Source organism: Buteo buteo, chromosome 13 (assembly GCF_964188355.1).
Source record: "Buteo buteo chromosome 13, bButBut1.hap1.1, whole genome shotgun sequence".
Classification (NCBI taxonomy): Eukaryota; Metazoa; Chordata; class Aves; order Accipitriformes; family Accipitridae; genus Buteo; species Buteo buteo.
This window is the reverse complement of record NC_134183.1, coordinates 7947168-7972091: the sequence shown is the minus strand read 5'-3', so window position 1 is coordinate 7972091 and position 24924 is coordinate 7947168. Positions and strand designations below refer to the sequence as shown.

At 49.8% G+C, this 24924-nt stretch overlaps 1 protein-coding gene across 1 annotated transcript; it reads right to left on the bottom strand.

Moving 5' to 3' along the window:
- Positions 1-1880: 1880 nt before the first annotated feature.
- Positions 1881-23131, bottom strand: CDR2L (cerebellar degeneration related protein 2 like). Its single transcript, XM_075044493.1, has 5 exons — positions 22722-23131; positions 10043-10155; positions 8015-8163; positions 6874-7038; positions 1881-5017 (listed from the first exon to the last, which is right to left on the bottom strand). The coding sequence occupies exons 1-5, from the start codon at positions 22798-22800 to the stop codon at positions 4132-4134; spliced, it is 1392 nt and encodes a 463-aa protein (XP_074900594.1). The 5' UTR covers positions 22801-23131; the 3' UTR covers positions 1881-4131.
- Positions 23132-24924: the final 1793 nt, after the last annotated feature.

Below are 24924 nucleotides of genomic sequence, written 5' to 3'. Positions count from 1 at the left end.
AATCAGGTAACTCAATCCTCAGGAAAGGAACAAGTCCTGAACATTGATGGTTGGTCTGTCCTGACCGTGGCTGAGCGGAGTTTGGGGGCCAAGGAGGGCTCCACACTTTGTTTTAATTGAATCTCCGTGTCCTGGGGTTCTTCTGCTCTGCTTTGCCTGTCCAAACTCGGCTGAAAACGGAATGCTTTAAGGAAAAAAACCAGAACTGTCAGAGACAAACCATGCCATCTGGTGACCTTAATTTCTAACAGTGAACAGGTAAACGTTTGTGATTTGTAGCCAGAGGGATGGGTAAAATATCCAAAGCAGGATGACTCATTTTACCAACTGTTGTCAAACATGTCGGCGTTGTTCCTGTGCTGGTAACACACACCAAGGACGATGTCGTTGTGTGGTGCACAGAGGGGCTGGGAAAGGAGCTTGAAGGTCACACAGTTGAAGCCAGACCCATCTAAAAGGATGTTTCCCTGGTTTTGCTTCATTCCCACGCTGTGTTGGTGGATGCAGGTGACCAAAGAGCCTTGGTAACAAGCAGAATGATCTCCACTTGGATGGTTGGAAACAGCTCTCCCTGGCAGGCAGGGCATGGGATTACAAGGTCTTACTTTGGCATGACCCAAGGGGAGCCAAGTTTTTGACATTTAAGCTGGAGAAATGAACTGTGTCAGTACTGATGCTGGCTTAGAAAGCAAGCTCACCCCATTTGGTGACGGTGGTCACTGGTGAGCGAGAGCTGTAAGGAGCCATCCCTGAAACGTGATGCAAAAGCTGATGTGTCCAAGGAGCCCGTTGCTCCTTGTGCGAGTGAGGGCACAAGCCGTTGATGTAGGAGCAAGTCGGGACTTTGAGGGACCTTCCAGAAGGTCTCAGCTCCTGTAAGAGAGGGAAGACTGCTGAATCAGGAAATTTCTTCCCCCTTGAGAGTTTGAGATCTGTAAAACCCTTGAATTTGTGCTTCAAGTGGTCCACCCCTATTTGTAATGATGGGTGCTTTTCTGAAGGGTTATTCAAACTGGTGATAAAGTAAGAAGCCAGACTAGATCTGATGGAAATGCATGTATCTAAATGTCACCTTTCAAATTCAGTGTAAAACTGAATTCTTGACAAGCTGTGCCCTTATTGATCTTAATGGTGTGAGCTGAATAGGGTCATTGGTTTTGCCAAATTCTGAAATTAATCATTACTTCCTATTATATCGTACTTTTTATCATCCATTTTAATTGCATGCAGTATTTTTCTTTCTGTCTTGCATCATGGGGGTGTGCTATTAAGTAGCTGCTGCTCACTATTAGACCAGTTTCTGTGGTGAGCAGCGTGGTTGCTTAATACTCTCTTCTTACCTCTTAGTGGAGTTGTGTAGTTTTCCTTGGTGTTTTCAAAGCAATTTGAAAAGTTTAGATTGAAGGTGGGATAAAAGGCCAGAAGATGCTTATTTTTTCCTCCTTTGATCGCTGAAAGCCTCACTTAAGAAAAAAATCAAGTGACTCTGACTCACATAGTCATCAGGACATATATATATGGCCACTAATATTTTTGGATGCAGAAAAAAATGCCCTCAGCACTTTGCTGAACAAACTGCTGATATACAGCAGCTGTTCCTTTGTTAAGCCAAATACTAATATCATGTTACTTACATCAGTCATTTTTGGATGTGTGGTTTTCAAGAAAGACCAAAACAAAAATAGCATTTGAATTGCAAGCTTAGAAATTGTGAGGTTTTACAGAGACTTCAGAGCTGACAAAAAAGGTTTTTTTTATCATGTGGCAAATGTTAGTAGTCCAAGTGCATAAAATGTATATTATATAAATAATGCAGCAGTATAGTTCGGCATATTCTTTCTGCTTTCTGCAAAGGAGCCTGAAGCATTTTCTTGACCCAAATTGTACATGAAAATCAAAGAAATAACTCTTCTGTTCTTAAAAGTAGCTGTAAAGAAAATCTCGGCTTTGAGTATACCGGCATTTCTTTTTATTCAAGAAGAGAATAAAGCATTTGAAAATATAGTTAATCTGCTCTATGCTTAACTGTGATGCTGATTCACACAGGATTGTTTAAAATGGAAAGTGAAGGTGATCCTCCTCCCACACCTCTGCAGCAACCAGATGATTACAAGAGTAAACATTGGCTGACTTAAACCAACATTGCTTCAGATATCCCCTGCTACAAATGTTGAAGTAATGGGGTGGTGAATGCTCTGAGAAAATCAAAAACGCTGTTTTTGTTGCTGCTGTTGTTCATTTTTATTAATTTTATTTTATTAGACAACTGCTTTCCATTATAAATAAATAAGGCATGAAGGTTCTTCATACTGTTACAGAGCTGGTAGCCACAGTCGTGTGTATGGCTCCTAATATTTCTCGAGCTTGGGGCCATAGGGCATCTGAAAATGCAGAGCATGGAAGAGCAGAGCGTTTGATGGTGGGCAGTTTGAGGAGGAGACCTCTGGTGTGGGTATGGTTTGGCCATCGCACTCCTGCTAACTTACCTCTGTGGTACTCAGCTTAACAAAAGAGGGTATTTTGAGGAGTATTTTTGCATTAATTCCATGGCGAGTGAAAGAAAGGTAGCTCCTCCTAACACCAAGGCCCGAGACTCGGAGGATAATTACATTTTAACAGTCTTTCCCCTCCAAAGCCACATTCCCATTTATTCGTGCAAAAATCCCAACCATTTACCCAAGATTTTGGGATGTAAACTGGTGAAAAGAGAATCCAGATCTGGCCTAAAGTTTCTCCAGGCAGGTACAGAATAGGTAGCTTACACTGAACTGCTCGATTTTTGTGGCTCAATGCTCAGGGTGTTGCCTAAGCTGTAATGAGATGCTGCTTCTCTGCCTAAAACACGTGTCTGACCATACAAGGTCAACACCTAATTCATGAAAAATGGAAACTGGTGATTCCTGAGACTGCAGTGGCCTTTTGGCTGTGTGTTTGCATGTCTGTAGAAGCAAAAGTGAGGAGATTTCAGTGCTGGAAAGTGAACTGGAACATGAGAGGTGACAACCTTTGGAGACAGTATCTCAGCCAAGAAAGATTATTTTCAGCAGAAAACTGAAATCTGTCCTCTCGACTGGGGAGATGCTCAGAGCAAAAGTGTGGGGCAATGTGTGTTCAGCACTACTGCCAGGGCCAGAGCTCCTGACACCATAAGATGCTTTATCCTTCTGCTTGCATGCAAGTCACTGATAGTTTTGCAAGCCCATGCAAGCTGTATTTGAGGAGTTTGCTACAATGGGGCAATGATGACCTCTTCAAGAGCACAGCACAGAGGGCTGGTGGTACCCAGACCGTGAGATGAAAGCATGTCTCTGATACTGTAATAGCACTTCTTGTCTAGCTTATGGGAAAGCCCTGGTCAGCAAGTTCCTACCAGGCACAGTGCTTCACCTGGGCTGAAATACTGGGGCAGATTGAAAGCGAGGAAATCCCATATGCCTACAAAGTCTGGAGGGTATGGACTGAAATACTAAGCGACGCTGATGAAGACAGAACAGTTTTATGTTTCTCTTCAAGTTTTTCCAGTTGCAATGATCTTGCATTGTAAGTAGCTGAAAAACCTGACTGACAAGAGAATGGCTTAAATAGCAAGAACATACTGTCCTTTGGGGAAGGGGAAGGCATAGACAGAAGTCTCTTGGGTACAAGCGTAGGTTCTTAGCCATAAAACCGAAGTGGAGGGTTGGGCTGGTGTGCTGGAGCAGCCCCTGAAGTTCTGATGGCTTTTCGTTTTACTTTGAAACACTGCGCCCCAGCTGTGGCAGAATGCTGGAGGACATCCAGGCTTTTGCTTGCAGATATTCGGGCTGTAAGACAAGCTGAAAAGGGTGGAGGAGGTGATCGGTTTTTCTTTTTTCGTGGTGTGGTTTACTTTGCTGTTGTGATGTCTGGCAGCGGCAGTAACTCATGCAGAGATCGGTCATACAGTTTCTGAAATCCTCTAACTACAATGTACAATTGTCCCAACGAGTTGTCCAGAGCCCAAGCTTAAAAAAGTGAGTTGAGTCTCCGTGACATTTTCTTGCTTATAGACCTCTCGAGCCTTCAAAGCAGAGGGGCCACGTGGCATTTCCTGGGGCTGAAGAGCAGACTTGGCTGTTGCAATTGCACGTGGGAGTTGCAGAGAGGCAGGACTCATTTGCTGCTCTTGTTTTTCACCTTTGTGGCATTGATGTCTGCTTTTGTTTTCTGGATGCGGGAGAAGATCTCCTTAAAAAGAGCCTTGTACTCGGGCTGGCTCTGCTCCAGCCGCTTGTCCACGGCCTCCACGTGTTTGCTGATGGTCTTCTCCATGGTTTTCCGCTCTTCCAACTCATGTCCCTCTCCTCGGAAGTCTCTGAAGGAGCTGTCGCGAGAGATGGGCCGGGACGTTTGGACCCCTGTGTGGCGCACGCTGTCCTTGTGCTGCCGGCATTTGCTCAGAAGCTCTTCGTACTTCTCCAGCAAGGCGTGATACTGCTCGTCCACTTCCCTCAGGATGGACATGCCCCGTTTGCGCACGTTGTTAGCGTGCAGCGTGTAATTGCCCTCGTGCCGACTCACGGCATCCTTGGTCACGATGGCATTGAGGGCTGTGTCACTGCAGCTTTTCCGGACAGGGTGGTTTGGGGAAGGCGTCATTGATGGCCCATGACTTTTTCCTCCCTCCTCCTCAGAGAGGTCAATGTAGTCTGCTTCTGGGGCATTATTCAGCGGCTCAAGGAGGGCCTCGGACAAGTTGTCTTCTCTGCTGAGCAAATACTTCTTGACTTGTTTCATCTGTTGTAGCTCTAGGAGCTCTGCTTCCAGTTCCTTGATGCGCAGTTTGCAGTTCTCCATCTCGCACACCCGCTGCTCGAGGTCCGAGTACTCCTGAATAACGGAGGTGTACTCTCGCTCAACCCTCTCCTTCCGCTGCTTCTCCTGGTTGACTTGGGACCTCAGGGAGTTCACCATGGCTTGGAGACGTTCATTCTCCCTCTCCAGTGGCTTCTGGTTGAACTCTGTGGAAGAGCTGTGGACTTGGAACGCATCCTCATACCTGAAAGAGAAGAAAGATCCTTGAGCGAGTCTGACTAAGTGACAGTCTGTGAAGGACTCATTGTATCTTATTGTCATGTAAGTAATTCCACTGATGCCCAGGAAGGAGGTAACCTGAGCTCATGGAGTGAGAGATGCCTCCTCCTGTGTGCCAGGAGACCACAAGGTGCGGCTGGGGCTCTTCTGGACACAGAGACCAGTCTCTGCCCCAGAGAACCTGCAGTCTTATTTGATAGCCCCTGAAAGACAGGGAAGAAATGAAACCCTAAAAGGTAAAAGACTCATCTGGTTAACGGACCAGCCAACAACGTCGCCGTGAAGCAAAGATGAATGTTCAAGTGCCACCAGTCTGAGCTGGAAGTAGGCGGCTTTGAGTTTTTCCTGCTGGAGTTCATCAGCTACTCAACTGCATCATGGAGTTTACCAACTACTGACTGCATCTGCCAACAACCCCAAACCCCACCCAGCCAAAAACCAGAAGCACAGGCTCTGCTGTCCTGTGTCTGGGAGGTGTTCCAGAGAGGGCAGGAGAAGATTTATACAGCAAGGGAGGCAGACAGAGACTTTTGACAGAGTTGCCCCTTCTTCATTGCCTGGGAAGCGATAACAAGCACTTCCCCCTTCCCTTGCGTTGCTGTCGGGAAATCAGATTTTCCTCAATGAAGTGCCCACGGCATCCTATCTGGTTAGAACAGATTGGAAAAGAGCAAGTACCATGGCTTCCCCTGGGAGGCATGACTGGTGGTGGGGGGTATTGAACAGATTTCCAAGTTACTGAAGGGCAGCCTGACCTTCAGAGCCAACTGCAGAGCTGCAAGTCGAACTGAGGTCCTGAGGCACTGGGGGGAGAGTGGCATTGGGGGGGCTGGGGGGAAAGGAACCACAGAGACATCAAGTGGATTTTGCTGGGGGTTAGGTTATGGCCTCATAAACATCTCTGTTGCTGCTGCAGTAAAAGTGTCTTTTGTTCGTATCCTCTGGCAGAGGATGCTTTCAGTAACAAAGTTTATCGATTGCTTATCTATTTAAAGAAGCCCCTACTATGGACAAAGCTGAGCAAGAAATGCCCTCACGAGGTCAGTGAATTAACACAGTGGCTGGGATTTAAGGAGGATCAAGTGTGCAATAGTGCTGAAGGTGTTCATCCAACACCTGGCAGCATGTGGCATATCTTGGTGTGTGACTGGTGCTCCTGGGGGGTACCGGCATCGTACAGGACAAAATGTACCATCTCAGTTGGTTTCAGTGAGCCAGAGATGCTGGTACTGTGCTGGGAGGCAGCTGCAAAGGGAAAAAGGGCTGTGCTGGTTTGGGAAGGGAAGCTGTGTCGGCAGCTCGAGGTAAGGGTCCTCTTCACATGATGTGTTACTGGGTGGGCTGTACTGGGAGATGCTGGTTTGAAGTATCTAGAGCTCGAACAACGCATCCTGTCTGGTGTGTGTTCCCACACAGCTCCCTGCCAACGTGCCAGGAGACTCCCAGCCCCTCCAGGCAATGCCTGTCCCCTCCAACCTGGCCCAGTGCAGCTGCGTGAGGCATCCAGATCCTCCTGGGTAGCTATTCTTGCCCTCTGAAAAAGAGCTTAGGTCTCCCCATTCGAGGCATCACTGATGCTGGGATCGTGAAGGCCCTGCTTTGCCAATGCCACCTGCTGAGGTGTGCGGGTAGGTGAAAGGGAGGTCTTTCCTTCACCTCCAGCACTGAGTTTCAGGCTCTGATGCAAAGCCTAGGTCTCTTACCAGGGTGTATGTGGGGTTTTGCGCACCCCCAGATGGGCTAACCCACCTCATCCCCTGTTCGCAGGCAGAGGAGGTGAGGGAGAAGGTTGGAAGGGTTGCTAAAGGCAAGGTTCCGTACCTGGGGCTGGAGCACAGTTCTTTAAGGCAAGGGAAGGTGTGGATGGTTCGGCGCCGCTCCCTCTTCTCCCGCCGAATGCGGAGCTGCTCCAAGCTCCGCATTTCCTCCACCTGCTTCTGCAGCTCCTCCACTTGGTTCTGTAGCCCCTCGATTGTTTCTGTCAAACTGCAAAGAGAGGAGGGAGCATGGATGAGGAGTTAAGCACTACGGGTCCTTGAAATGTGTTTTTTCCCTATAGAGAAAGCCAGTCTACGGAAGGTGCTTCCAGTTTCTAGCTATGCCCTGGGAGCATGACAGCATTTGCTTTTCATGGCTGTGGTTGGTCTTTCTCTGCATGGTCACTCTTGAATGGCAGTGTTTGTAGAAAAGGGTGGGGGATTGGAGCGGTGGCAAGGGATCGTACTAATGTGAGACCCTCTGTCCTCAAATCAGTTGGCTAAAACAGTCACCTCTGGGACATAAGCACTATCCTGGAATATCTCTGCACTAAAAGCAAGCAGGTGAGCTATTTACCCTCTTCCTCTTGTTTATCTTGTAGAGATAAACACAGAGAGACCGGGTAGAGATTTAGTTTTGTTCTGGCTGTGAATGCAGTTTGTAAAACTCTCTGCTCTGAAACTCCCTCCCTCTCTGCACAGTTGTTTGCAAAAGATGCTGCATTGCAAGGGCATGGCTTAGTCTGTTGTTTCCAGGGATGACCTTGATCATGGGCTTGTTTTAGGAAAGAAATGTTATTGATAAACTGGTGTTTCAGCATGGACTAGCCAGGGTTTCATTAGATGCTGGCTCTGTGCCTAGTGTTTCTGCTGGGCTGTGTGCTGGGGACCTCCCTGATATGATTATGTGCCTCTTCTTCAAGGAAACACATCTGAGGAGAGGCTGCTGTGTCTCTCTCCTGGCAGCTTCAGACACTCCTTTATCCAGCCCTCGTCCCAGGGGCGCCTGTGCTGTGGTTGACCTCTGCATCGGTCAATGCAACCAGCATCGGTGCAATGAGCTTGTGTTGTAAATAGCTGCAAAACCTGACTGATAAGAGAATGGCTTAAATAGCAAGGACACTCTGCGCTTTGGGGCAGGGGAAAGGTGAGATGAAGGTCTCTTGGGTACAGCATCACTGCGGTGGGAGTAGGGGAGGCCGTACCACTGTATCTTCTGTTGGGATGTCTTGCTTTCCAGCACAAGTTTCTGGTTAGCTAGCTCCAGGTCCCGTGCTGTCAGGTCCAGCTGCTCGTAGACTTTGGCGTGCTGTTCGTTCATCTGCCGCAATGTCTCTAGTTGCTTGGTCAGGTACTGCAAGAAAAAGCAAACCAGAAACACTCCACATCCAAAATCCAGGTTGTTTCACAAGGAGAAATTCCTACGGCTTTTGCTTCCTCTGTGTTGTGGTTTAACCCCAGCCAGCAACTAAGCACCACGCAGCTGCTCACTCACTCTCCCCCCAGCCAGTGGGATGGGGGAGAAAATTGGGAAAAGAAGTAAAACTCGTGGGTTGAGATGAGACTGGTTTCATAGAACAGAAAAGAAGAAACTAATAATGATAATGATAACACTAATAAAATGACAACAGTAATAATAAAAGGATTGGAATGTACAAATGATGCGCAGTGCAATTGCTCACCACCCGCTGATAGACACTAGTCCCCGAGTGGCGATCCCCCTGCTCCCACTCCCCCCAGTTCCTATACTAGATGGGACGTCCCATGGTATGGAATACCCTGTTGGCCAGTTTGGGTCAGCTGCCCTGGCTGTGTCCTGTGCCAACTTCTTGTGCCCGTCCAGCTTTCTCGCTGGCTGGGCATCAGAAGCTGAAAAATCCTTGACTTGAGACTAAACACTACTTAGCAACAACTGAAAACATCAGTGTTATCAACATTCTTCTCATACTGAACTCAAAACAGCACTGTACCAGCTGCTAGGAAGACAATCAACTCTATCCCAGCTGAAACCAGGACAGTCTGATAATATGTTTTGTGACTGATTTGTTCTCTGCCTAGTTGAAGCCTCTTCCACACTTGAAATATTCATACTCCCTGCCCACTGTAAGTCATTTTATGTCTAAAATATGATTGAAATTCCCCTGCCCTCTGTGAAGGGCACTAACCTCAATCTCTCTCTGTTCAGCTGCTTTTTTATTCCCAGTACCCAAAGAAAGTTAATATCCCTGGGACTGTGACCCTTCACCGAAGCTGACTGAAATTGGCCAGTTGGTTACTGGATCATCTGACAGATCGATTGTAGAAGCTGTGTTTCCTTGGGAATTCCGGCTAAAACTCTGAGTCCGTGAAATGTGAGCAGACTTGCGGTTTCTGCGTGTTCAAAGACCCCTCTCTGTGAGTCTGTCATTGCGAGATTTTATCCTGGGAGAGGGGCATCTACCCAAGAGCTCACCCTCAGCTAGGACCAGATCCCAAATCCTGTGATGGACATGCTCCTGAAGGGCTGCTGGTGGGGGATGGCTAAATCCATCCACCAGTTTCCTCGGACATCAGCTGTCAGATCCCTGCAGCCATCACATGCTGCTCTTGTGAACTCGCAGCCCTTCTCTGCCCTGGGCTTTTTTAAGTCAGGGGGTTTCCGATCTTTTTTAATTCACAGATCCCTAGTTTTCCAGTAGATGAAAACCCTCCCGGCACAGCAGGTTTAAGCCTCTAAGCTCAGTTCTGTGGGCTCTTAGAAATACTGCCCTGACCCCAAAGGATGCTTGAAACACTGATTTAGATTGCAGCTCTTGGAGAAAGAGCTATTTTATGCCTCTAACAAAGGAAGCTGTGTTACGGGGGTGCCGAGGGGCCAGCTGGGAACACGATTATGAATAACTAGAATCGAGGGAAAGCAGCAGCAGAGGAAAGAGAAGTGAGTGTGAAGGCTGGCGGATGGGCAGGGAAAGGCCAAATGTGCCCCAGATGCAACCTCGTGCCAAAATCTGATGTGCACATCTGAGCAGGGGGTAGGGATGCAAGAAGGGGGAAAATCCCAGTTAGTGGGAAAAGGGAATCCTCTCCAGGGCTGGAATGGGCTTTAAATGCCATCCCCATGGCGCATCCCTTCCTTTCTCCTGGCATCTGAGCTGTTGGCATCGGTGGAAGAGCCCCTTCCCCACCATCGCCCTTAGGTGACAGCAGTGGCCGAGGAGCTCCCGTCCCCATCCCTGGCCCGACTGTGTTCCTACCTCAATTTCCTGCACTTGTTCCTCGTTGGTGGCATACATCTGCTGCAGGGAGTCCTCCAGCTCTTTGTTGCGCTCCAGCAGTGTCTTCCCCAGCTCTGCGGCCAAGTGCAAGTCTGAAAAGCAGATGGGACAAAGCTGCTGCAGTTCTCCTGGCTCCACGGGTGGATGGGGGGGGGGTGTCCCCGAATGCCACCGCACCAAACACAGTGGCGCATTTTGCACGGTACTGGTTTTATTGGCAAGTTTTGACGTGGAGGCATGCTTATGGGACATACAGGATCTGGCCTCTTTTGTTTTGCAGGGCTAAGGGGAGGCCAAGCTCGGGACATCTGCAGCTCCTCCATGCAATGAGGATTTGGTGCCCGGCTGGCTGCATAACCCTTCTGCATTGCACTCCACGCTGCGTAGCCAGGATCAGGCCCATGGGGCTTGGCTGTGGCAGGTGCTCAGCACCTCCATCCCCTATCGCCGAGACCTGTAGGGCTGAAACAGGCTCAGCGTCTGTCAGAATGAGAGCAAGGGTTGGTAAAGCCCCCCAGGGCCTTGGGGATGCTCTGTAAATTATATTATTATCTCTAACGAAGGGAGTGCCTTGCCTTCCCCGTCAGCCTCCATCCATCACCTGCTAACAGACTGACATGAGTAATAAAACCACGCGTGGCCCGAGGGGGCTGGAAGCACCTCCTGCTTCTGCTGCCCAGGCAGCGCTGCGTCGGCCGGGTCTGCGGCTCGTTCCTTGGGGCAGCTCCAGGGTGAGGATAAACCACTTTGTGTTCACTCTCTGCCACCTCTAAACACCCTTAGGAAGCTACTGAAATAGTTGGACTTTAGGAGAAGCGCCAGGAAAAATAGACATTGAGAGTGTAGTTGGCTTAAAATACTGGGTTTGCTGCCTCCTGGGTAAAGAAAAAGCCCCAGGATCCTGTGAGTCCTGTATTGGCCAAAGTTTGAGCACCTCGGGTGATGCTGTTTGTGGGCCTGGGATGGCACAGCTAGCTCTGATAACATCCCTTTGCTTTCACTGAAATTGGTTGTCTTCTTAAAGCCTGACCTCCTATGATCATGTGGTTTTCTATTTTTCCTGATGCTTTTAGAGGTGAGTTTCTAGCTCTTATGGTGACAGACTGAAAATCTGGCCTTAAACCTTCAAAAAGGTAAGGAAACAGGTCCTGATGTGTGTTATTGCTCTTTTTCTCTCTGGTCTGTTTATCATGCAGTTTTAGATAATTAAGGAGTGGCAATCCTGCAGTGTGTGAGGGGACCTGGGTCTCCTGCCCTGGCATTTTCAGCCTGTCATAATGCTCCTCTCTAGTCTGCAACTAATGATGTGTTTTGCAAAAGCTCTGCCAGGACTGAGAGCAGCTGTAATTTCCTCCAGTAGTTAATTTGGCTATGCAGCTGATTGGGAAAGAGGGATAGTTGGTAACTAAGGCAAGAAGGGGAACCAGCATGCCTAGGATGTATTCTGAGCCTGGGAAAATCACTGATCTCTCAAACTTCAAATGGCACATCACAAAACAAGGCTCACACTGACCTCTTGGGCACGAGTGCTCGCCGGGAGGAGTGCTATTAGTGCTGTCAGTGCTTGGGATGGGGCTTTCCTGATGGATAATGCTGCACTGTGGGAAGTGCTGATATGTTATTAGTTTGGGTGATGGCCCTGTTTCCTTCCCTGCGGCTCCAGCGGTGCCGAGGGCTGGCTCCCCAGATGTGGTCCAGCCAACCGCTGCTCAGTGTGTCCTCAAATCTCCCCTTTACCATGGGAATGTGCTCTCCAGCTGTGGCCTGCATTGCAGGGTGTTGTTCTAGGCTGTGACCTTTTTAATTATAATCCTCATCATTGCACAGTGACCTGGTCTGAGGGCTGCGATTGCAGCGATCAGTGCAATCAAGATATTGGCACATTTCCCCGTGGACAGACCTCATCCACCTATTTTTTTTTTCTTTTTATTTTTTTTTCCAAGCACCAAATTTCCCTAGTTTCCAAAGTGCCCTTGGGAGACTGAGTGTTTGCTACACCAGCTGGGGATGGGGGAACAGCCAGATGCCAGCAGAGATGAGGACAATTTGTGCCTTTAAGCTGCTTGGGGCTGTATTTAATGGCACTGCCACCTTGCCAGAGCCAGTGTCGCTGCTGAAGACCGGCACCTTGCAAATCGCATCCCTTGCAGCAAGCAGGGTCCCGGTACAGAGGTGTGTAGCGAGAGGGCTCCGTGCTGCGCTCCAGGTAATGAGTCAAGTGTGTCTCCGTCCCTGCGGATTACACCAGTGCTCTTCCACCATATGGCATCCAATTTAATCAGCTGGGGTTGAGTTAAGTGGATTAGGCAGTGCAAGATCCTGCATTGTAATTTAAAGGGCTCTGTCAGCAATAATTTAATGGGGGAAATGGGCAGTGTTTGGGGACGAGTGGGAAAGAGGAAAGAACGGGGCTGAGCTCTGAGGAGAAAATTGATTCGTTTCCATTTTGAGTGTAAGGGCCTGGGAGACCCCAGGCTTGAAGGACATGGGGGAATTCATTCTTCTAGTGTCTTTTAACTGCCTCAGCCATCGTCACACACACACTCACTCTCTGCCTGCCAGCCAGCCAAAGCGTCCTCGGTAATCCTGTCTCATCCACCCGCCTTGCGCCCGAGTCCTCTTCCCCACCTGTTGGTCTCCCCCAGGCTGTGGGACCATGCAGAGGGTGGGGATGCTGCTTGGAAGTGCTTTAATGTTGTCTTTAGACCAGATCCCTCTTGATCTTGGCATTAATTGTGGCTCTGCACGGGCTGGGGGAGCACACAGCTCCTCTCCTTGGAGACCTCAGAAACCTGAGGCTGACTGTGAAATTTCAGTAAGTTGTTGGGGGGGGAAAAAGAACTATTTAGGAATTTGGGGATTCTCTCTGCATAGCACTGTGGTTTCCCCACAATTTTTTTTTTTATTCCTCTTTGCTTCTCCACTGTCGGATCAGCCAGCCAGTGCCATACGACTTGCCCTAATTTAGCTGATATGCTGATGCCTCCCTTCCCCCTCCCCTCTCAACACAGGAGGAGAAATAAAGTGGTGGGGAGCGGCTGTGCTGTGTGTCCGCTTGATATGCCTGATCCCTCTGCAGCCCGCCTGCGCTGAAGGCACTGCCATGAAATGGCCAACATCCAACTTAAAAAATGGGGGCCTTGGTGTTGCCCAAATCCTATTTGGGAGAGGACTACGGATGCAAACTATCCTGGGCAGCACCAGCTTGGTGCCCTGTGGCTCTCAGTGCTGCAAGTGCTGACGTGACCCTTCTAATTAACACCAGCCAAGGAGACAGCCCGCGTCCCCAAACAAAGAGCTGCGCCTACGGAACGAAGTGGAGGGAGGGACGGAGGCTGCATTTCCCTGCAAGCTTCCACGGAAAAGGTGCCTGAGCAAGAAGGGAGGGGAAGAGAAGAGAGACTATATGGTGGGAAGGGAGCAGGAGTTGAATCTGAGCAGTGCTTGGTACAGGGGAGCGTGGCTGGGCAGTACATCGAGGCAGCCGTCCTGGAGCTGCAGAGATGATCATCATCAGCAGCCCAGCGATAATTCTGCTAGCTCTGTGTCACTGAGGAAACTTAAAAAAAAAATCCTCATCCAAAAGCTGTAGCAGGTTGTCTTTGACTGAAAGAGGCTGAGGAACAAACTGCAGGGTATTCCCCCGCTGCAGCACCCTGTGGCAATGCTGGCACAGGCAGATGTGCGCTGCAAGGGGCTGCTGTGGAGCTGGGCACTTCCCCAGCCTTCATAGCAGCTTGCAATTAAGCACAAAGAGGGTTTGGAGCTGTTTCTGCCTTCCCAGTGCCGGCCTGCATCTGTCTGGGCAGAGCAGTCTTTGTCACAGCCTGCTTTCTGAAGGGAGGGGGTTCCCCCCAGCATCCCCTGGTTGTGGCTGTGGGGAACTATAAACCTGGTGCCAGGCAGGGGAGGTTTCGGCTGCTTTCGGCATGATGGTGATCCGGTAGCTATTCAGATGGTCCTTGTAAATAAGGCTTTCCGAGGAAGCCACCATCTGGAGCAGCCGCTTTGGGCTTTCCCGTCATCTCCCTGGCATCGAGGGATTCATGTGTTTAGGCCGCGAGAAAACGTGCCGGCTGCTCCGAGCGCAGGTGAGGGATGCTGCGCTTTGCTCCTCACCTTTAAATAAACTAACCCCGTCCCCATTCTGCGAGACAGGCAGGCTTGCGGGGAGTGCCAAAAAGCAGGGCTTTATGGTGCAAGTATTTGCAGGTCCTTTTCAGCTAAGCATCTATGAAAGAATTACTTCTGGTCCCTTCCTAAATGTGGGGCTGTGGAAAGGGCTGCTCCTCCCCTACTGCTGCAGGTGGTGAATTCACCTGCTAAAGAGCAGGGAGGAGCAGCTAGCAGAGCGCTGGCGTGGAGGTCTCTGGAGGAAGTTCAGGGTGCTTGTTAGCTGATGGATGGGGTAGGTTGAGAGTTAAGAACTGATGTTTAATGCTGTTGACGTTTAATTTAATTGCATTTGCTGTCTGCTCCATTACACATGGGTACTTAGAGTCAAGGGTAGGTGCAATTATTCCTTTCAAAATCTAAATAAATGATGCTATGCTGGTTTACCCCAGGGTAGGGTGTACTTGCTACTCATTTATTTTTCTTCTTAGTTGCAAGGGATTGTGCTGTCTGGGTATATTACAATGAAGATCAGCTTTTGTGTATCACTTACTGCTGCTCCATGACAGGTGATGGAGGCAATCTGTGTACTTAGCCCTTATAAGCCTTTGCAATGGAATGTGCTGGGATGCAGAGAAGCAAGTGCCGTTTGACAACAACTCGCAAGCAACCTGGAAAAGCCTTTTCAACATGCCCATTCCACAGATGATAGTGTTTCCCATGGCCAGGCAGAGCTTTCAGAGAGCCACCAGCGTTACTGCTGAGGCGTGGATTTTCCATCCCTTTTACAGTGGTATAACTCAGACATTGCTACTCGGTTCAGCTTTACACTTGATGTTCTGTGTGGTTTTTGTGGGGACCTGCCATTTTGGTGTCATCAGGGGTACTGCAAAGGCAGCGATTGCTTTGCAGAGCAGCCCAGTGCAGCAAGGGGGAAAGATGCCTCTGGCAGGGCTGGGTAAGAGCAGGCAAAGAGTGTGTGCGAAGCCCCTGGCAGCACAGCCACCTCCGACCTCTTCTCCTCCTCTTTTCAAACTATGGCTTTAGTTGGGCTGAGCTGATGTTGGTCAAACGGGCATTTCTGTTAGCCTAATGAGATTTACTGGGCTTCCTGCTTGTTTTTTTCTTCCTTTTCTTTGCCTTTTCTTTCTCTCGTGTAATCTGTTATGTACCCCTGGGCTGCCTTTGGCTTTGCAAGTATCCCTGGTAGGGGGGGAGCTCAGGTGGGGGCAGAGAGAGGTGGTTTGCAGGGGACTGAGGTAAGCATGGTGCAATGATAGCAGCTCCCTCCATGCTGTCTCTAGTCCCCTGAGCAAAAGTGGCACCACCAAGGAGTGGAAAACCCCGACAAGGGGCTCAGGGATGCACTGTCTGTACCGTGCTGTGCTGCAGGGAAGCCCTCCAGCCTTCTCAGCCCCTGCTGCTCCCTTCCTTGCCTTCTGTATTTTTCAGTCCTATTCAGTATTTCCTTTCTATCAGCTCTTCTTTTTTTTAGTCTTCTCCGATGCTCATCAGGCTTTTTTGATTTAATTGATACCTTTTCTTTCTGCCCTCTACCATTCTGTGCCCCAAAGCCTTCCCTGTATGTTAGCGTTACCTCTGCTTATAATCTGTATGTGTCTATACAAACACAAAAACAGCAGTCCCATCCCTGTGCCCACAGCAATCAATGTGCGTTTTGTGAAGTTGTTAGAGCATGATAACATGGAGTATGTTATTAGACCATGCTTGGGGCCCCATCTGCGTCTTTCCCTGCTGTTCTCTTATCTAAACAGCCTTGGTGCCTATGTTTGCCTTGTAGGCTAAAATGGTTTCAAAGAGCTCGGTGACTGGTGCCTTGGGGGCTCTGATAGTGCACCTGGATCGGAAAGCGTCCTAAATAAATACATACAAGTGGCGTTGTTGGGGAGGAGAAGCGAGGAAAGAGGAGGGAGAAAGGCAGCCAGTGCTTTCCTGCATGCAGCCCTCCTCCAGGCAGCAAAGCTCCAATTAATTAATTATGTTGGGATGCAGAGAGCCATGAATAGAGGCTTCTAGTCTTTTAAAGCTAAAGATGCAGACATGTGGATTGATGCCATGTGGGAATCTCACCTCCCTGGTGTGTTTTGGAGGCAGGAGGTTGTAACTGACCCAGGATGGACAAGGAGGATGAGCACCAGGGGGACTTCACATGTTGTCTGTTGCTGCTGCTGCACCACAGTACTGTGCGTGTGCAGAGCCCCAAGCAAAGGCGACCTGCAAAGGACAGGTCAGCGTGCTTGTGTGGTAGGGAACAGTGCCCACAGCAATGGGCTGCCTTAACCATGTCTGCTTTCCAGCCCCGCTCGTGCTCACACAATGCATTTTCCTACTCTGAGCCATTGCTAGCCAACTCGGTCACCCTTGCTGCCCTCTTGCTGGTGGGAGGCAGGCGGGACCGCCAGTCCTGAGTGGTTTGGTCTCTCAGTGAGCAACCAAGCTCCAGAACAAGTGCCACTTGCAGCTGCAGCAGGCCCCCGAGACCACTGCCAGCACTGCAGCTGCTGGCTACTCCTGTCTGCTACTTCTCATGTGCCAGAGGCACGTAGGTACAGACAAGATCCTTCTTACACAGCCATGTCTTACAGCTAAAGGCAGAAAACAGCCTGATGATCTGCAGCAACACCAAAAAACTGCCTACCTCTTCTGTAGCAGCCCCTCTGCTTGGCTTTAAAGAAAAGTGTATCGTCTTGCCTGCTGCTGCCCCACTACGGCTCCCTTCCCATCCACTGCTGGGAAATGCTCTGAAGCCCTGTTCCTCCGGCTGCGTGTGCCTGGCTGGAGGAGATGCCCATGCGGGAAGAGGTCCTGACCTCAGGCGAGTGATTCGTGCCGTTTGTGGAGCTACACAGGAAGAACACAGTATTGTAGCCTTCCAGTCTGAGTTCGCAAGGAAAAAGAGTGATGAAATACTTGTTGTACTCTCAAGATGGTGTTATCTATGTCCATCGCTAGTCCTAAGCAGGATGCGGGGCAATGCCTCTTTCAGGAGCCCAACACCAAAACCAGTGTCCCTGAAGCAGCTCTGCTGCAAAGACTGATGCTCGGGGGGATGTGGTGTGCTGCTCCTTGCTCTGCCTCCTCCTGCAGAGATGGGTGCTCACCTACCACCTCCCAGTCCAGTGTGCCTTCCCAGGGCTCAACACTTGCTTGCGGGCCAAGAAAACTTGGAGGACAGCGTGATAATGTCTTTGCTCCAACTGCTATCGCTGCAGCTGCAGCATTGGAAAAGGTCAGCGTGGACCTGGATACTATCCACTCAAAGGACTGAAATCTTCAGTTAACTGAGCAGTGCCAGGGCAGCTGCACTGCACACAGGATAAACTGGAGTGACTCTCCAGAAGGCTGCAGAGGAACAGGCTGTTTAAACCATTAAAAGAAGCGTCACCTTTTGGAGAGAAGGTTTATGACTGTTTGTTAAATACACATGGAAAAAACCCCAAACTCTAACATAAAATAACTTTAAAATTCCCAGCTGTGCAAAGACCAACAGTTGTGTAACATCTGGTCTTATTCCTCCAGATTATTTTGTACTGGAGAAATTCTTGGCCCGCATGTGTTTTTGAGCAGGTTAAGCAGAAGCTTTGGAAGCCTTACTGTGTGTTAGGTGTGAGCAGACAGATGTATTAGTCAGGTGAGGTGGGAGTATAGCACTGTGCTGCTCTGGGAAAGGCCTTTTAGCAGAGGAGATCGAGTGCGTGCGGGAGCAAGCAAGCCGCGCATTAGCCTGAGCGCTGGCACTGCTTTTATCAGGAGCAGGATCAGACCCTGCTGCTGTCACAGCTCTAAGTGGTTCCTGAGTCAGTGCACCCGCCCTGTCACCAGCCAGCACTGTCTGGTACAGGAGAAAAGAGAGAGGATTGGAAAATTCTGGCGTGGGGGGACAGCTTCCACGTGCAGGGTGTTAGCAGCTGGTGCCTTGGCTCCCAGTCCCTCAGGCTCAGGGCTGCCGTGGGGGGAATGTCCTTCAGGACTTGGACTATAAATCCTTCGTGCATGGCCTTGCCAAGGAGAAGTGCCGCTGTTAGCTGATTGTTTCAGGATGGGAGATATGGCAAACTGATTTATTTTGTTGGGTTTTTTTCCCTTTGCCTCTCCTTTTCCCTTTCCAGCAGTTCCTCTAATTCTGTTCCCTCCCCCAGCTGGAAGTATGTGCTGGGGTTCAGCAGATGTAGAAAGGAGCTTCTGTGAGACCAGGAGGGAGATCCTGGAAGTTGCTGTGTGGGGCTCTTACACCCCTTTTTCTTGCTGCCTTCACGTAACAGGGGAATTTTTATTCTAGGAAAATACATCTATACATATATTCTTTTTTTTTTTTTTTTTTCCTCCCCAGATTTGGAGGCTCTCATCCCTTCCTCAGACTAACCTAACTGTCATCTTATTTCCCTGTCTCCTGTGACTTTCCTAGTCCCTCTTGTCATTCCCAAGCAGCTCAGCAATTAGTCACCGAAAACTTTCCACTTCCATAAGCTACCTGCTGTACTGCACTGCTAAATAAGTAAGTGGCTCAGCTACTGCAGGCAAAACTCTGTCCTTCTGGCTTGCTGCTGGGGAGGAAGGACAGCAAGTTAACTGCTGTGCTCCTGGAGGACAGGCAAGCTGCGTGGCTTGTCCCCTGAGCTGGACTGCTGGGATAACTGCATCATGAAGGACAAAATTTGGGGTACCACTTGCTCCCCAGTGCACTGAATCCTTTGGGCAAGCTGATAGGAATTGCAGCTCTATGGACCACCCCATGTAGGCTGGGTGGTGCAGAAAACAGGCAGGTATGGGCACTAGTGGGTGCTAACACTGATCCCCTGGGTTCATCCCAATGTCAGGGGACGATCACTGGAGCACTGGTGATCCTGTGTCTTTACATGGATGAGTTGGGAGTGGTGCAAGCTCAGCACCTTGTGTCATTTTCCTTCTTAGCATGCAAGCAATCAGATGCTTGGCAGGAGGAGGAGGAATTAAAATAAGATCCTTAAATCTGGAGACCTTTAGAGGTTACAGCTGTAAAGTCCTAAGCCTGCATTGCAGATGGTTTGCCCCAAAAGTTTCTATGGTTGCCTAGGAGGAGAGGACTACCAGTCTTGCAGTGGCAATGAGATGAGGTGCTGGTTCTTGCACTACCTCTGGTCCTGCTGGCTAAGTTGGAGCAGTGCGAGGCTGTTTTATTTACATGAGAGGAATCACCCCAGCACTGAGGCTATATTTAGGCTCCAGAGACCGCAAGGGTGACTTTGAGAGCCCTCCTGTTGGGCTGCACCCTGCTTTTTGTCTTAGACCTGAATGCTGGCAGGGAAGCTGGGAAGATCAGAGAATGCAGCGGGGTGACTGCGAGGAGAACTTGTCTTGGGAGATTTCTGTGGGGGAGATGAAGACTGGAAGTGGCTGGCAGAGATAGCTGCCGGGTCTGGTCGCTGCTCTGTTTGGATCCAGAGGCGATGGAGTTGGCACGTAGCCATTCTGAACACAAATGCTTCTGATGAACAGAAAAGGTGTCCCCACTTATCCCCAGCTCAGACTCTCTAATTTTAGCTCATTCGTTCTCTTGGGGTCTGGCTGCATGTACACTCTGTGCACAGGGTATGATGCAACTGTAGCCACATCATCAGTTCTCAATGGCTGGAAAAAGGTTCACCATCACTGTATTCTGGTTTTAATGCTTAGAGGAGGCACAGATTCCCCAGCCCATGGAAGGTGAGGCTGTGGCTGAACCAAAGCAGCACTGACATCTATTCATGCTTAGAAAGCCTGGCAATAAGCAAAGCCATCCTACCAAGCGATCAGAACTCCGTTTTTACCACTTTCTTCAAATCAGAAAGCCTTCCCAGAGGAAACATCATAAGAATGAAACACCTCAGGGGACACCACTACTGTTTCCATGTCACTGCTGAGTATCCTGGCTGGGATTTGAGTCTCTGCTTCTATGTGCTAAGGCATCTTTGTACAATGCCTTGAACCATGCAGGCTTACAGAATACTAGGAAACAGGTAAAGGAATCTGAAAGGCACCAGCCTCATTTGAACGAGGCTGGAAGGGCCTTGAGGCTGGAGACCAGATCTTGCTGCCTTCGAGGCATGTGGTGGATGCAGTCAGTCACTATGGGCACTTCAGGAGAAAAAACCAAAAATGAGTGAGTGGGGTTTATTTTCTTGAAAAAATTAGTTACTTCCACAAGGCAAAGCTCTGTGGAAGATGGGGAGGAAAGTAACAGGTGCTCAGAGTGGAGCTGGAGGCATGATTTCCTCTGCGGTGCTAAAATGGTTAATTAACATAATCATCACAGAGCTCCCAGTTAAGCCATCTGTTGCTTAGCAAACAGTTTTGGATGTAAATGTAATAAATATTTGATGATGCTGTGAAATGACGATAAAGGCCCAGCAACCAACTGGTTCACAGAAGAACCTTCTCTGCTCTCCTAGCTTAGGTTGTTTCTTGTTTCTCCCACCCCTCGCTCCTAAGGAACAGTCTTTAAGCCTAGGCTTTTGTCCTCCGCCTTCCTGGTGCTGCTGCCAGGCGTGGGTTTCCGTGCGACCCTGGGCTGTTGGCATGCCGATCCTCTTAGTAATGCTGGCCTGCGACCGCCTTGTAATTGTGCTGTGCTGGATGTCTCGCACCATACTTCCATTCCCATTTCCAAACCAACAGCTTCGTGGCTGTGCTGTCACCAAAGACTTCCAGATACTGCTACGGCTGTAATGCAAAGGCCCAGTGTATGTGGACAAAGTCTAGCACTGTCCTTCTTGACGCTTTGCGCATCATGCAAATTAATTACGGTTGTAATTACCCCGTAGGACCTTTCCAGTTGGCTGATTTCAGTTAAAGCCTTCCCCATCTCTCCTTCTGAGTTTGTCCAAGCCTGTGCAGTCCCCATTTGTACAGGAGGCTGCAAACCCTACGGCTGGGCTTTGTTTTGGGTCTGTGTTTTCCTCCAGTCCTGTATGTGCTCAAAGGTGGAGTCTATCCCCAGCACCGATCCATCATCTGGAGGCAGTTATTCTGCATTTACATTGCCGGGACAGAGCTAGGAACCTGGCCTGCAGCGGGAAGGTGGTTTTATTGTTGTGAGCCAGTTGTACGGTGCCAGTGCTGACTCATAAACCTGACACCAGGGACAGCGTTAGGTTAAAAACCAGTCGGCCCCGCATTGTTCAACACTCCCTATATTCATCTGTCGTTCTGCTGTTTCTCAGCCTGGATCCTGCCCCTGGACCAGTGCCCAGGCCCCTTGTGAGCCATGGGAAGACGTCACCCAGAAATGTGAATTTCTGAGCGTTCAAAGGCTGCACTGTTTATTCAGCTGATAGCTCCATCTCCATGCTCTGCCCTGGCTTAATTTGAGTGTTGTGTTTCAAAGAACAGGGCCCAGTATCCCACTATTGATACTTCCTGTTAATTGAGAAATTGGAGTTAAAAACCAGCTGCAACATTCCCTGGGGGGCTGGTTATCATTCCTTGCTGGGCCTCTGCCCTGCAGCTGAAGTTGTGTAAACTTTAAATCATGACATAACGTACTGGAGCGAGGATGGGCAGAGGCACTGCAGCTGGACCGCACGTCCCTGCTGACAGTCAGCCGGCTAAAGCAAATATATAACTGTACAGTACCTATAGTGCAAAGTGGCAGAGGGGTACCGTGTTTAGGTAGGAATGATTTTTCCCTATGCATTGACAAATCAGTTCAGTTCATTCCTGGGCCGCTGGCCTGAAACAGGAATTCTTCCACTTATTTACTTACTGCGTGTTGACTCAAAATATTAAGAGAAGCAAAATAAAATAAAGAATAGGAAAAAAAGAAGCAGCCCCAAATACCCACAGCCACCAACTGTCCAGCCTTAGGATAAACACGACATAGAACTAATCCAAATGTAGGTACAGTTACTTCAAAACAACCTACACAAGTAAATGTTTATCCTCTGAAGAGGCTATTTTTGCTGTTTGAAACTTGGCCTTGATTTTTTTTTTCTCCTTCCTAATTTCTCCTGCTTTTATGGCTGATTGGAAAAATCTCCAGAAGTAATTAGGTGGCTTAGAAGCTGAAGATCCCTTTGGATTTGGGCTTGGACAGCAAAAGCTTTTGAGAGATGCTTTCAGCATCCTCAGCTTAGCAAAACGTTATTTCCAATGTATGAATTTCTAACTTGTGTGCCTGCTCACTCTACCTGCAACTGCTCTGAGATGAAAGCAATGTCATAACTACCCATGTTTGATTCTGCCTGCAGCAAGTTTTCTGGGGAACCAGGTTCCTTTGTGGACGTAACACACCAAATTTTTTACCCCCCTGGTACCCAGGGCAGATCCGGGCTCCCTGCCTCTACCCGTCAGGTTTAAACTTTCCACGGCCAGGACAGCGGTTTGGAGCAGCGAAGCCGAGATTTCCACGGAGGTACCGCCGCAGGACGAGGCGCTGGCTTTGCCAAGCAAATAGGAGTCTCGAGAGAAGGTATCCCCCCCTCCCGTACCCGAGATTTGTGGCTTTTTCTGCCCCCGCATCCCCCTGGCCCGCCATCCCTGGCAGCTTACGGGCTGTCCCCATCCTTACCCTGCTCCAGGTCCTGCTGGTCGTACCAGGGCTCCTCTTCCTCGCTCTGAAACTCCTCCATCCTGTCGGCGCTCAGCATTTAGCACCAGCGGCCCGGGGAGACGCGCAGCATCCGCCAAAGGGGACCCCGCCGCCGCCGAAAATGGGGAGCGGGGATGGATGCGGGGATGCGGGCGGGGATGCGGGCGGGGATGCGGCCTCGGTGCCCCGACCGGGCCGGGAAGGAGGGAGCGGGGGGGGGGGGGGGGTGGCACGACGTGGCACCCGGTGCCTCGGCGCTGCCCCGGTTCTGCCTGCCCGGAGTCGGGGGTGGGGTGGGGGGGGGCCGGCTTCCTCCTGCCTCCAGGGCCGGGGGAGGCTCCGGGGCGGGGAGGGGATGAAGCGGGGACGTGGCGGCCGGGGGGGGGGGGGCACGGCTTAGCACGGGGCTGGGGGATGCACAAAGGAAGGAAGAGGGCCCGGCGCAGCCAGGCAGATCCTCTCTCCGCAGCTCGGTGGAGACCTCTAGCATGGAAATGCTGCAAGGAAACCCGGCGAGAGGGAAGGGGGAGGCGAGGAGAGACCGGCCTCCTCCTCCTCCTCCTCCTTCCTCCTCCTCCTCCTCCTCCTCTCCGCCCAGCCCTGCCGCGGACAGCGGGGAGGGCATGGGGCTCTACAGGGAGCGGGGTTTGGGGTTGGTAAAGTGGGGCGATCCCGGCTGCAAAGGTGGAGGGAGCTGCCCCGCAGTGCCCCCCACCCCCGCTATGATACCTCCGGCTGGCTCCCTGCCACCCCCGGGGGAGGTCAGGCAAGAAGCAGGGCTTTGCTCCAGCGCCGGTTGGGATGCGGAGGGTTGTCCTGGCCTTGCCGTGGGCTTCTGGGTGATTTTTGGGCATATGTCGGGATGCTTCAGTGGGGGTATCGGTGCCTTCTCCGCCTTGGTGGGGTTGGATGGGTTGCTTTTCAAGGTGGGGGTGTTTCTAAGCTCCCCAGCTGGTGCTGTGGAAGGGGAAACTCCATACAAACCTTAGTGTTGGGTCTTCCCTAGCTCTTCCTCCGCCGCTATGTTCTCCGGGTTTCGCAGCCTGATGAGAAATGAGTGCTTCTGATGCAGGTTTCCCTCTTATTTTTGAGGATAAACTCTTGTGTCTTTCTGAAGGGTGGAAGGAGCTTAAAATTGAGGGAAATGAGGATTTGTAGAGTTCTGAGGAGGAAATGTGTCTGTTACATACAAGTAAGTTCAGAAAAGGCTTGGGATTTTGGTATTGGCTTTTCAGCTTAAGGGAATAAGCATTAGAGAAGGTGGCCTTTCTCCTTGCTAGTGTGGAGTTTGGTCCAAGGCGGTTTATTTGTCCTTGTCAGCCCTGGAATCCATCAGCGACTCTAACATTAACTCATGTGACAGTGGGTTTAGATGATTTTTTTTTTTTTCCCTTCTGTGTGATCGAACTCCCTGGATTTATACTTGATTGCATTACCTTGCACTAGTGCCTACAGTAAAGGCAATATAAGATGTTTACGCAAGAGCAGCAGACTGTGCATCCAGAAAAGATGGGATCTATGTCAGAAAACTCTGTCCAATCCAGCAGTGACAGGCAAGTGAGAGCCCCTGGATGATTAAAGCAATGGCTGATACTCTTGTGTAGGGCAGCAGAGGAGGGAGATAAAGCAGGGAATAAGAGAGAAATAGTAGGTGATCCCTCTCCCCTTCTCTCCTCACAGACCTTTCTATACATATCTCTATACTCCCAAAATTCAGTGACTGCCTGGAAAATCTTCCACCTTAATACAGTTGCAGACCAGAATTGAGGAGTCTCTTTTAACCTGGCATTTATAACTCAGCAAAGATAATCAAGCGCTTTTGGTGTGTCTGGGAGAAAGACATCTCTTACTGGCTTCTAGATCTTTTTCTAAGAAATTTTAATATAGAAATGGGAAAATCTTAATTTTCTCATGCCTGTCAGTGTTGAAGAGGCATTTCGACAATGCCCTTAGTAACATACTTTAACTTTAGGTCAGCCCTGAAGTTGTCAGGCAGTTGGACTAGATGACTGTTGTAGGTCTCTCCCAACTGAGCTGTTCTATCAATTGTGAAAAATAATTGCCTGTGAAAATTATTCTGTTCCTAACAATAAATTGTTATCATTTATCTATATAGTGTAGCCATACTGAGTGAGTGAGTGCTTGGATGCAAAGCCCTAGGCTCTTTCACAGCAAAAGCCAG

What these genes read in the sequence shown, in the direction of transcription:
- CDR2L (XM_075044493.1), bottom strand. Translation starts at nt 22,800, where the DNA reads ATGCTGAGCGCCGACAGGATGGAGGAGTTTCAGAGCGAGGAAGAGGAG. An exon ending in TCCCAACAGAAGATACAGTG is followed by an intron (nt 7,039 to 8,014) that starts GTACGGCCTCCC and finishes CTCTCTTTGCAG; the next exon opens with TTTGACAGAAACAATCGAGG. An exon ending in GAACTGTGCTCCAGCCCCAG is followed by an intron (nt 5,018 to 6,873) that starts GTACGGAACCTT and finishes CTTCTCTTTCAG; the next exon opens with GTATGAGGATGCGTTCCAAG.